This window comes from Eschrichtius robustus, chromosome 3 (genome assembly GCF_028021215.1).
Source record: "Eschrichtius robustus isolate mEscRob2 chromosome 3, mEscRob2.pri, whole genome shotgun sequence".
In the NCBI taxonomy this organism is placed as follows: Eukaryota; Metazoa; Chordata; class Mammalia; order Artiodactyla; family Eschrichtiidae; genus Eschrichtius; species Eschrichtius robustus.
In genome coordinates this window covers 82337591-82349944 of record NC_090826.1, presented here as the reverse complement: position 1 = coordinate 82349944, position 12354 = coordinate 82337591, and the positions used below count along the sequence as shown (strand labels likewise).

General features: G+C 32.8%; 1 protein-coding gene and 1 pseudogene across 8 annotated transcripts in view; one reads left to right on the top strand and one right to left on the bottom strand.

Moving 5' to 3' along the window:
• CCDC18 (coiled-coil domain containing 18) overlaps positions 1 to 12354 on the bottom strand; it is a 115751-nt gene that overhangs the window by 72179 nt on the left and 31218 nt on the right. For all 8 annotated transcript variants that reach the window (XM_068540329.1, XM_068540331.1, XM_068540334.1 and 5 more), the window contains 3 exons: positions 8580 to 8800; positions 7330 to 7440; positions 6721 to 6852 (listed from right to left, as the gene is read on the bottom strand). In XM_068540329.1, coding sequence (XP_068396430.1) covers positions 6721 to 6852; positions 7330 to 7440; positions 8580 to 8800 — 464 coding nt within the window. The remainder of the gene's footprint in view (positions 1 to 6720; positions 6853 to 7329; positions 7441 to 8579; positions 8801 to 12354) is intronic.
• LOC137762415 (cytochrome c oxidase subunit 6C-like) lies at positions 5240 to 11005 on the top strand (annotated as a pseudogene).

The following is a 12354-nucleotide window of genomic DNA, read 5'->3' as shown; positions in this document are numbered from 1 at the left end:
AAACTTTGAAGAATTTATCAGGGATAAACTCATCTGAAAAATATTTTTTATCTTCTGAGTCAGTAGTTTCATTTTTGAGACTCTATTATAAAAAAATATTCTAAAATAAGAAAAAAATAGCTTACAATAAAGTTTACTGAAAATTAATTATAATCCTAAAAAACAGAAAAGTCAAATAGCAACCATTCTGTAAAACGAAGCTATTAAAAATTGTTTACATGTGTCTGTGTCTATGTGTACTATAAACATGTAAGTGTGCAAAGATGCAGAGAAACTGGTCTGAAAGACATAAACTAAGATTGTAACAATGATTCTAGGGTGGGAGACTTTTTAAAACTTCATTTACATTCATTTTTTGGGTGTATGATTCTGAGGTTTTTTAATACATGCATAGATTCATAAAACTCCCATCACAATCAGGATACAGAATGATTCCTTCACTCTCAAGATCCCTCATGTTAATCTTTTACAGCAGCAGTCCCCAACCTTTTTGGCACCACAGGCCGGTTTCGTGGAAGACACTTTTTCCACGGATGGGGGTGGGGGGGATGGTTTCGGGATGATTCAAGTGCATTAAATTTATTGTGCACTTTATTTCTATTATTATTACATTGTAATATATAATGCAATAATTATACAATTCACCATAATGCTGACAGGAGGTGGAGCTCAGGTGGTAATGCAAGCAATGGGGAGTGGCTGTAAATACAAATGAAGCTTTGCTCGCTCACCCGCCGCTCACCTCCTGCTGTGAGGCCCAGTTCCTAACAGGTACCATTCTGTGGCCCGGGGGTTGGGGACACTTGCTTTATAATCAGCTCTCCACCCTCCCCAACACCTGGCAACCAATAAAATGATCTTCATCCTATAGCTTTTGACTTTATTGAGAATGTCAAAGAAATAGAATTGTATACAACATTTTGCAATTGGCTTCTTTCCATTAGCATAAAGCCTTGTAGATGTACCCATGTTTTCGCCTGAATCAACAGATTATTCCTTGTTATTACTGAGTAGTATTCCATTGTATTGAGGTACCGTAGTTTACCCATTTACTCATTGAAAGACACTGGGTAGTTTCCAGTTTTTGGCAATTATGAATAAACCTACTATAAACATTTGTAGTAGGTTTTAGTGTAAAGATAAGTTTTCATTTGTCTAGAATAAGTATCTAAGACTGCTGGGTCATATGTGAAGTGCATAAGAAGATGTTACGTTGTTTTAGTAGTTTTACTACTTTGCATTATCCCCAGCAATATATGAGAAAACCAGTTGTTTCACAACCTGGGTAGCATTTGCTATTGTCAGATCTTCCTTCCTCCCTTCCTACCTCTCTCTCTCAGTATTCTAACAAGAATGCAGTAGTATTTCACTGTGCATTTAATTTGCATTTCCCTAATGATGAATCAAGTTCACCATATTTTCATATGCTTATTTGCCATCTGTATATCTTTTCTGATGAAGTATCTATTCAAGTCTTTGTCCATTAAAAAAATTGGGTTACTTTCTTATTGATGAATTTTGAGAATTCTTTATATATGCTGGGTAAAAGTTCTTTGCTGGATATGTGATTTAGAAATATTTTCTCCCAGTTTATAGCTTGTCTTTTCATTCTCTTAATAATGTCTTTCACAGAGCATACATTTCTAATTTTGATGAATTCCAATTTATCAATTTTTCCCTTATATTGTTTTGGTTTTATATTTAAGAACTCTTGCCTAACCTAAGGTCATGAAGATTTTCTCCTATGTTTTCTTCTGAGTTTTAATATCTTTTTATTTTATATTTAAATATATGATTCACTTTGAATTAATTTTTATATAGGTATATATTGCAGCTCCATCTTTTTGCATATGGATGTCCAATTGTTCCAACACTACTCATTCAAAAACTATTCTTTCTCCATTCTGAATTGGTTTTGTACCTTTGCTAAAAATCATTTGACCATATTTGCCAGGTCTATTTCTAGACCCTATATTTTGTTCCTTTCATCTATGTGTCTATTATTTTGTTAATACCTCACTGTCTTGATTACTATAGGTTTATAGTAAGTCTTAAGATACGGTAGCATAAATCCATTAACTTTGTTCTTTTTCAAACTTGTTTTGGCTATTCTAGTTTCTTTGCCTTTCCATTACAAAATTCAAAATCAGCTATCTATGTATACAAAAAAATTTTTACTGGGATTTTGATTGGAAATGCATTAAATCGAGAGATCTGTTTAAGGTGAACTGACATCCTAAATATATTGAGACTTCCAATCCACAGAAATGGTATTTCTTTCCCTTTATTTAGGTCTTTCTTTAACATTTTGTAGTTTTCGGCATACAGATATTCCACATATTTTGTTTTATTTACATCTATGCCTTATCTCTTTGGAGCTTTGTAAATAGCAGTATTTTTAAAATTTTAGCTTCTAATTGTTCATTGCTACTACAGTTGACCCTTGAACAACATGAGGGTTAGTGGCACCAACCCCTCCTTGAAGTCAAAAATCTGTGAATAACTGCAATCTGCCCTCCATATCTGCAGTTCTGTATCCACCAATTCAACCAACTGCAGACTGTGTAGTATTACACAAACTGAAAAAAATGCAAGGATAAGTGGACCCACACAGTTCAAACCAGTGTTGTTCAAGAGTCAACTATATATAGAAATACAACTGATCTGGATGTTAACCTTGCATCCTATGACCTTGCTCACTCATTAGTTTTAAGGTATTTTTGTAGATTCTTTGGGATTTCCTACATAGACAATCATGTCTGAAAACAGGGATAGCTTTATTTGTTTCCTCCTGATTGAAATGGGCTTTTTAGTATGATGTTAAATAGGAGTGATGACAGCAAATATTCTTGCTCTGCTCCCAATCTTACAGGAAAGAATTAAGTGTTTCACCATTAAGATATATTATCCATAGGATTTTTTTGAAAGATGCCCTTCATAAGGTTCATGAAGTTCCCTTCTATTTCTAGTTGGCTAAGAGTTTTTATCATGAGAGAATGTTGAATTTTACCAAAAGCTTTTTCTGCATCTATTGATATGATCATGTAGGTTTTTCTGGTTTTTGGTACGCTAATATGGTAGATTACAATGATTTTTTTTTTTTTCTGAATGTTGAACCAGCCTTCCATTCTCAGGATAAACCTCTCCTTTCCTTTATTAAACTTTAATATCTGTGAGGTCTCTAATGATACACCCTTACTCACTCTTGATATAGGTTATTTGTGTTTTCTCTCTCTCTTTTTTTTTACTTCATCAGACTGGCTAGAGGTTTATAAATTTTACTGATCTTTTCAAAGAACCAGCTTTAGATTTGACTGATTTTCTCTACTAATATTCTCTTTTCAAATTCCAATTTCTTTCAATTACGCTTTTTATTATCTCCATCTTTCTGTTTCTTACGGGTTAATTTTGCTCTTCTTTTCCTAGTTTCTTAATGTGGAAGTTCACATTACTGATTTTTCTTTATTTTCTTCTAATGTACGCATTTAATGCTATAAAGCTCTATGAACTGCTCTAGCTGCATTCCACAAAGTCAGATATATTGTGTTTTCATTTTCATTGTTTAAAATATTTTAAATTTCCCTTGAGACTTATTCATTGATCCATGGATTATTTAAAAGTGTGTTGTTTACACAACATTGTAAAGCAATTATACTCCAATAAAGATATTAAAAAAAAAGTGTGTTGTTTAGCTTCCAAATATTTGGGGAATTTCCAGATATCTTTCCGTTAATGGTTTCTAGTTTAATTCCATTATGGTCAGAAAACATACTACAGTTGACCCTTGAACAACATGGGTTTGAACAGTGCAGGTGCATTTATATGCAGATTTTTTTCAATAAATACATACAGTACTAAACGATACGTGGTTGGTTAAATCCACTGATGTGGAACTGCAGATATGGAGGCCCCACTATCGGACTTGAGCATCTGCAGATCTTCTACAGTGGGTCCTGGAACCAATCATCCATGGATACCAAGGAACAACTGTATACACGGTTTTAATTCCTTGAAATTTGATAAGGCTGATTTTATGACCTAGGGTATGGTATATCTTGGTGAATATTTCAGGTGTACTGAAGAAGAATGTATATTCTGTTGTTGGTCCAGTGGTTAAGACTCTGCACTTCCACTGCAGGGGTCATGGGTTCCATCCCTGGTTGGGGAACTAAGATCCCACATGCCGCGTAGCACGGCCAAAAATTTTTTAAGAAGAGAAAAAAAAAAAAAAGCTCGTTGACAGTGTTGTTCAGGTGACTTCTATATCCTTGCTGATTTTTTAATCTACTTATTCTATCGATTACAGAAAAGAGTAGTGTTGACATCTCTAACTATAATTTTGTATTAATTTCTTTCTCCTATCAGACCTCTTCACTTTTGCTTCACGTATTTTGAAATTACTTTGTTAGGTACATATCACATTTAGGACTGTTATGTCTTCTTGGTGAATTGAGCCTTTTATCACTACATAATTTTCTATTTTATTCCCGGTAATTTTCTTTGTTCTAAAGTCTACTTTGTTTGATATTTATATTGCCACTCCAGCTTTCTTTTGATTATTGTTTGCCTGGTACATCTTTTTCCATGCTTTTATACTTAACCTATCTACATCTTTATACTTAACATGGACTTCTTAAAGAGAGTATATCTGTGTCTTGTTTTTTTAAATTCAGTCTCACAATTTCAATTTTTATTTGGTGTGTTTACAACAGTTACATCTAAATTAATATCTGAGATGCCTGAATTTAAGCACATACCCCTTTATTATTAGTTTTCTCTTTGTCTCCTCTATTTTTCATTTCTGTTTCCCCTTTCCAGCCTTCTTTTAAATATATGAATATTTTCAGAATTCTATAATATTTTATTTGTTAGCATTTTATTGTATCTGTATAGTTTTTTTAGTGGTTGTTCTAGGGATTATAATATACATACAGTAGTCCCCCCTTATCCGTAGTTTCTCTTTCTACAGTTTCAGTTACCCACACTCAACTGTAATATGAAAATATTAAATTCCACAAATGAACAATTCATAAGTTTTAAATATCATGCCATTCTGAGTAGCATGATTAAATCTTGAGGAAAACTCTTTCCTGCCCAGGATGTGAATCATCCCTTTGCCCAGCATATCCACACTGTATACGCTACCTGCCATTAGTCACTTAGCAGCCATCTCAGTTATCAGACTGACTGTCATGGTACAGCAGTGCTTGTGTACAAGTAACCCTTAATTTACTAAACAATGGCCCCGGAGTACAAGAGTAGTGATGCTGGCCATTTGGATATTCTCTTACTGTGCCTAATTTATAAATTAAACTTCATCATAGGTATGTATGTATGTATAGAAAAAAACATAGTATTTATTGGGTTTGGTACTATCCACAGTTTCAGGAATCCAGTTGGGATCTTGGAACATATAATCTGTGGATAAAGGGGACCAACTGTTTTTAAATTTTCATAGTTTACTCAGAATTAGATTTTTTCACCTGAAGTGAAATGTACAAACTTTACAAGATTATACCATTCTTATTTTATACTGTAATCATCCAAGGTATTACATGAACATACAATGAAAACCTCACTAGACAATGCTATTCTTTCTTTCAACAGTCATAGATATTACAAAGATCTTAAAAGAATAAATATAGTCCATGGTATGTAACCAAATATTTACTGTTTTTGTTGCTCTTCATCCCTGAGGCTTAAATTTTCCCTCTTATTTCTCTTTTGCCTGAAGAACTTTCTTTATCATTTATTTTAGAACAAGTCTGCTCATGACAAGTTCTCTAAATTGCCCTTAATCTAAGAATGTCTTTATATATCCTAAAGAATATTATTGCTGGACATAAAATTCTAGGTTGACAATTTTTCTCTTTCAGCACTTAAAAAAAAAACAGTTCTTCGGTCTTCTAACCTTCACAGTTTTTGATTTTCTGATGAGAAATCTGCAGTGAATTTTAATCTTTGTTCCTCTATATACAATGTGTTATTTATCTCTGGCTGCTTTCAAGATTTTATCCTCTTTAAGCTTGTTGAATTTGTAAATTTATTTCCTTCACAAATTTGCAAAGTTTTCAGTCATTATTCCTTCAAATATTTTTTGTACCAGTCTCATTCTCCTCTTCTCTGGTACTCTGATGACATAAATGCTAGACCTTCTGATATTGTTCAACAGGTCTCTGAGGCTCTGTTCACTTTTTTTCCAAATCTTTTTTTCTCTCTATTACTCAGACTGAATAATTTCTATTGTTCTACATTTGAAGCTTATATTTGTGTGTTAGTTACATTCTGCTATTAAACCCATCCAAACTATCTATTTTTTATTTGGTCTTGTGCTTCTGGTCTCACAGTTTCTCCTTCACTTTTTTTTTTTTTTTTTACTCTTCACTTTTAACCCAAGATCAAGAGAGCGTCTCCTCTTAACCAATCTTCAAGCAAATGATATCTCTAGTGGAAAAGAGTCTACAGAATCACTCTTAGTTTGATAATGTCAAAAAATAATGATCAAAACTGAAATGGCAAGAGTACTAAAGGAGAGAGCATTGTAAAATGATCCAGAAGTAATGGGATTCTAATTATAGTATTTGCCACTAACTTTTCTATGTCTTTGTTTCCTCATCTATTAAAATAAAGAAAGCTGGGCTAGTAATGTTTAAGGTTCTTTTCAGCATTCATATTCTAAATATATATTATTTACTTATAAAAACATAATTAATATCTTACTCTTTCAATCTGCTTTTCCATTTCTTTATGCTGGTCAAGATGAATTTTCTTTGCCTTTTCAAAAGCTAAACAAATTTTCTCATGCTCTGTATTGATATTAGTTTCTAGACTTCTAATCTTTTCATTCTTTTCCTAGAAATATAAAAAAACTTTAAAAGAACATAATTAAGAACGAGTTTTACATAAAAGTACATTAGTAAAGCATAAAATTTATCATACTCTAGTCTTCAAAGAATCATAGTAGTTAATATGTCAACTTCAAAAATATTTAAATATTTATAAAAAAGAGAAAGTGGTTATTTTTTAAATTGTATCAAAATGATAAGATTGTTTAAAAATGTTGCAAAGCATATCAAAGAACTACTACCATTTCCTTCAATTCTACTAAAATAAAAATGAGGAACTTTAGATAACAACTTGCCATATTAACTTAAAAATATATAACTTTAAAATATACAAATAAAAATTGAACAATCTGAAGAGTTTGGTAGAATTTATATTTTCCTACATGGTACATTTTAGAATAATGATACTAAAACAAACATGCTGTTACAAATTAAGTTCCTTAAAGCCACAGTAAATCTGTAGCAAAAAAAAGGTAATTTTTACCATAAGTTCCTGTTCTAGTTCCGCATTTTTTGCAGCAATAGAGGAATAAGCAACTATTTTTTCTTCTAGCTGCTTCTCTAGAGTTAAAAGTTGAGAACATTTCTTTGTCATCTGAAAACACATTGAAATAAATAAAAAATTATTTTTAAAAAATAAGTGACAATTCAGAAGAAAAACAGTGAAAGGAAGACTAGAAATATGACATAGCTTATTCCATCTGTGTAATACATAAGTATTTATTTCAGACCCCTATGTTCAAATAGGGTTGCCCCGAACCCATTTCGTAAAAGTAGCTATTAAAGACCGAAATTAGTACAATAAAATGTTAACAGTAGTAATTTCTTGTGGTAGAACTATCAATGTTTTATTTTCTTCTTTGTCCCTTTTTGTATTTTCAACAAGACTGTGCTAATATTTTAATTTTTAAAAAGTTATTCATCTCAGTACTTGGAAATTTTCTAAGTAAGCTGATGGCTATAGTTATAGACTGACTAAATCTCCTTTCCATTACTTATTTAAGTTCCTATACCACAGGTCTTTTCCCTAGTCTTGGCTACAGACTTTAAGATGAAAAATCAGACATTTAAAAAGTACCCTCAGAGAGCTGCAGCCTCTGGTTTGAAGGGTGAGTATAGCATATACACACGTGGACCTGGTCCGCAATTACCTAATAAGGCATCCTGTTCTGTCCTCAGTGGAAATGAAGATCAGATATTCATAAAACATATTTCATCCCCTTTTCAGAATGTAATCCATAAGATATCTGCATCAGATTCACATATAATTGTTTAAAAATGCAGATTCCTTTGCATTACTCCATAAGTACTAAATCAGAATCACTGGAATAGGACCCAAAACGTGCATGTTTAACAGGCTTTCCAGGTGGTTCTACTGTTTGCTAAAATTTGAAATCCTCTATTACTACCCCTTTTTTCTTCCAATTACATAATCCAAATTTTTTACTTGTAAATATGTATTAGCCATATTAACTTATACTTGGAAGAAATAATAGAATGCAGTACAATTTGTTTCACCAAATTTAGCCACTACAGTATTTTCCTACTTTTAACATATGTTAAAACCCAGAAGTTTCCAAATATAATTTTAAAAGAAGTTATAACTCATGTGGTACCATTAATTTTTTTTTAGTGTATAAATCTGGACTTTAACATACAAGTTTTACAAAAACCCTACAACACTTTTTTCTTCTCTCAAAATCCAGTACATATAAATAGCTAATTCAAGCTTACTTCACTTTCAAGTTTGCTAGAGTTTGAAGCTTTCTCTAGCAGCTCCTCTTGAATCAGCTGAAACTGACTAGTTCTGTGGGCCATGTTAACCTTCAAATCAGAATTCTCAGCTTCTATCTGCATCAACTTATCACGTAATTCTTCTATTCCAGAAGCAAGTCTTTGCCTTTCTCTTTCATATTGCTTGTTCACAGTATGTTGATTTTGAACTTTTATACTTTCTGTTAATAAACATAAAAGGAAAATTGTTCTGTATAAAACTTAAAGAATAAAAACCCATTTCAATGTTGAAAGATTTAATCATAAGTTTAGTTTCTGATCTAAAGAATACTAAAGTGGATGGAGAATAAAACATACATTAAGGAAAATATAATGAAGGAACATGGTAAGCAAGGTACTTCCTATTATTAAATACATAACAAAGTAGGAATAAGGTCTTCTGACTCACTCACTTTTCTTTTTTCCACAAAGAGCCCGTCTCCATCTTTAAAAATTCCATTGTTTGGATATAAATCATTGTTTGAAAAAAAAACCCCAAAACACACAAACATTGTCCTGTCTCCTTAAACCAAAGTTTATCATAAATTTATTTGGATAACTTGAGATCGTTAACAATATTTGCTATTGTACATAGATGTAGGTTCAAAAGCCAAAAACAGAGAATCCTTCTTATTCCAAACGAGCTGATGAGAACTCAGTAATGCTTTTTAAAAACACTGAAGGTTATCAGAGGTAGTTGTTTGAATACACCTTTTCTCCATTATAAATGTACACACCTATGCCCACTCAAAGGTAAACAAGCTTTCAGGAGTGTTTTAAAGTAGATGCATAGGGGCTTCCCTGGTGGCGCAGTGGATAAGAATCCAACTGCTAATGCAGGGAACAGAGGTTCGATCCCTGGTCCGGGAAGATCCCACATGCCGTGGAGCAACTAAGCCCATGCGCCACAACTACTGAGCCTGTGCTCTAGAGCCCACGAGCCACAACTACTGAGCCCACATGCTGCAACTACTGAAGCCCACGCACCTAGAGCCCGTGCTCTGCAACAAGAGGAGCCACTGCAATGAGAAGCCCGCGCACCGCAACGAAGAGTAGACCCCGCTCAACACAACTAGAGAAAGCTCACGCACAGCAACGAAGATCCAATGCAGCCATAAATAAATTAATTTTAAAAAATAAATAAAGTAGATGCATAATGTAGATGACTGACTGAGAATACACAGATGTGGAAACAAGTACAGATGTACTATGCCTTCAAGGACTGCATAAGTAGCCATTTCCCATCAACTCTCCATACCCCTAATAATTCAATTTCTAAGTAATCTATCATTGTCTCTATTCTTCTGTGATGTTAGAGAATATATGATATATGCTATCACTACCTCTAATAACTAGAATTCCCTCTGCTGATCCCATCATTCTCTTCTGTATTCCCTCTAATTACTTAGATATCTAATTTTCTCTGCTGTCATTTCTGCTACTGGCAGCCCATTGTCCTTGAAGATACAGCATGATAAGTTAAAGATGCATATGTTAACCACTAGGGCAACCACTAAAAAAAAAAAGAGGTATAATTAATTACTCAATCGAGGACATTAAAAAAATGGAATACTATAATTCATTCAAAAGAAGGCAAGAAAGATGAACAAAGGCCAATAGAATAGAAAGCAAACAAATACCAAGATGGTAGATTTAAACCCCAAAAGATCGATAATTACATTAAATGTAAGTAACCTAAACGTTCCAATAAAAGAGTAAAAATGACTGGTTATTAAAGCAAGAACCAATTATATGCTTTCTATTAGAAACTCACTTATATATAAAGATACAGGTTTAAAAGGATGGAAAAAGTTTTACCAGGCAAACACTAATCAACAAAAAGCTGCAGTGATTAACTATCAGATTATGACAGTTCAAAGAAAAAAATAGCATTGTCTAGTGAGGTTTTCAATGTATGCTGGTGTAATACATTGGACAATTACAATATAAAATACGGATGGTAAAGAGACCTATAATCTTGTAAAGTTTCTACATTTCACTTCAAGTGGAAAAAATCTTAATTCTGAGTAAACTATAAACTATCAGAAAGAAATTTACTCCATCAGTCTGGAAGGACGTCGTTGTTGAGCTATCAAGAAAAACTACCCTGCCTTCCAGTTCTTTGACAAAACCTCAGATGTGTGGCCTTCTGGCCAAGCGCCTGTGATTTCATATTGTTGGAGCTCTCATTGTCTCCCTAGGAGTTGCAACTTTCTGTAAGTTTGCTGTGGCTGAACCAAGAAAGAAGGCATATGCAGATTTCTACAGAAATTATGATTCCATAAAACATTTCGAAGAGATGAGGAAGGTTGGTATCTTTCAGAGTGCAAAGTGATTTTGGGATATAAAGAATTTCTTTGGGTTGAGTTCCACAGAAGTTTGTCACTTACCTGTGTTCCTGAACTATGAAACTATGAACTATGAATATCTGGGCTAAGGAATAGTTTTTCTTGATAAATAAACAATTAACAAATTTAAAAAAACAGAGAAATTTAGAGAACAACCCCATTTACAATTGAGTCAAAAAGAATAAAATACTTAGGAATAAATATAACCAAGTAGGTAAAAGATCTGTACACTGAAAACTACAAGACATTGATGAAAGAAACTGAAGACACAAATAAATGGAAAGACATTTCATCCTCATGGATTAGAAGAATTAACATTGTAAAACTGTCCATACTACCCAAAGTGACCTACTGATTCAATTCAACCCCTATGAAAATTCCAATGGCATTTTTCACAGAAATTAACAAACAATCCTAAATATTTATATGGAACCACAAAAGAGAAAGAAGAACAAAACTGGAGGCATTACACTGCCTGGTTTCAAACTATATTACAAAGTTATAGTAATCAAAAAATGTATGGTACTGGCATAAAAACAGACACATAGATCAATGGAACAAAATAGAAAGACCATAAATAAATATATGTATATATGGTCAATTAATTTACAACAAAGGAGTGAAGAATATTCCATGGGAAAATGATAGTCTCTTCAATAAATGATGTCAGGAAAACTGGACAGCAACATACAAAAAAATGAAACTGGACCATTACCTTACACCATACACAAAAATTAATTTAAAATGGATTAAAGACATGAACATAAGACCTCAAGCCATAAAACTCCTAGGGAAAAAAAAAAAAAAAAAACAGACTGTAAGCTATTAGACATCAGTCTTAGCAAAGATTTTTTTTTTTTGGATTTTACACCAAAAGCAAAAACAAATGTGTGGGACTATATCAAACTAAAAATCTCCTGTACAGCAAAAGAAACCATCAATAAAATGAAAAGTCAACCTATGGAATGGGAGAAAATATTTGTAAATCATGTATCTGATAAGAGGTTAATATTCAAAATATATTTAAAAATTCATATAACTCAACAGCAAAAAAAAAAAGGGAAAAGGATCTGAATAGACATGTTTCCAGAGAAGACACCAATGGCCAACAAGGTACATGCAAAGGTGCTTAACAACACTAATCATCATGGAAATCTAATCAAAACCACAATGAGATATCACCTCACACCTGTTAGAAAGGCTATTATCAAAAAGACAAGAAATAACAAGGGTTGACAACAATGTGGAGAAAACGGAACCTTGGTGCCCTGCTAGCAGGAATGTAAACTGGTACAGCTACTGTGGAAAACAGTATGGGAGTTTCTCAAAAATTAAAAACAGAACTACCATATGACCCAGCAATTCCACTTCTGGGTAGTTTTCTGAAG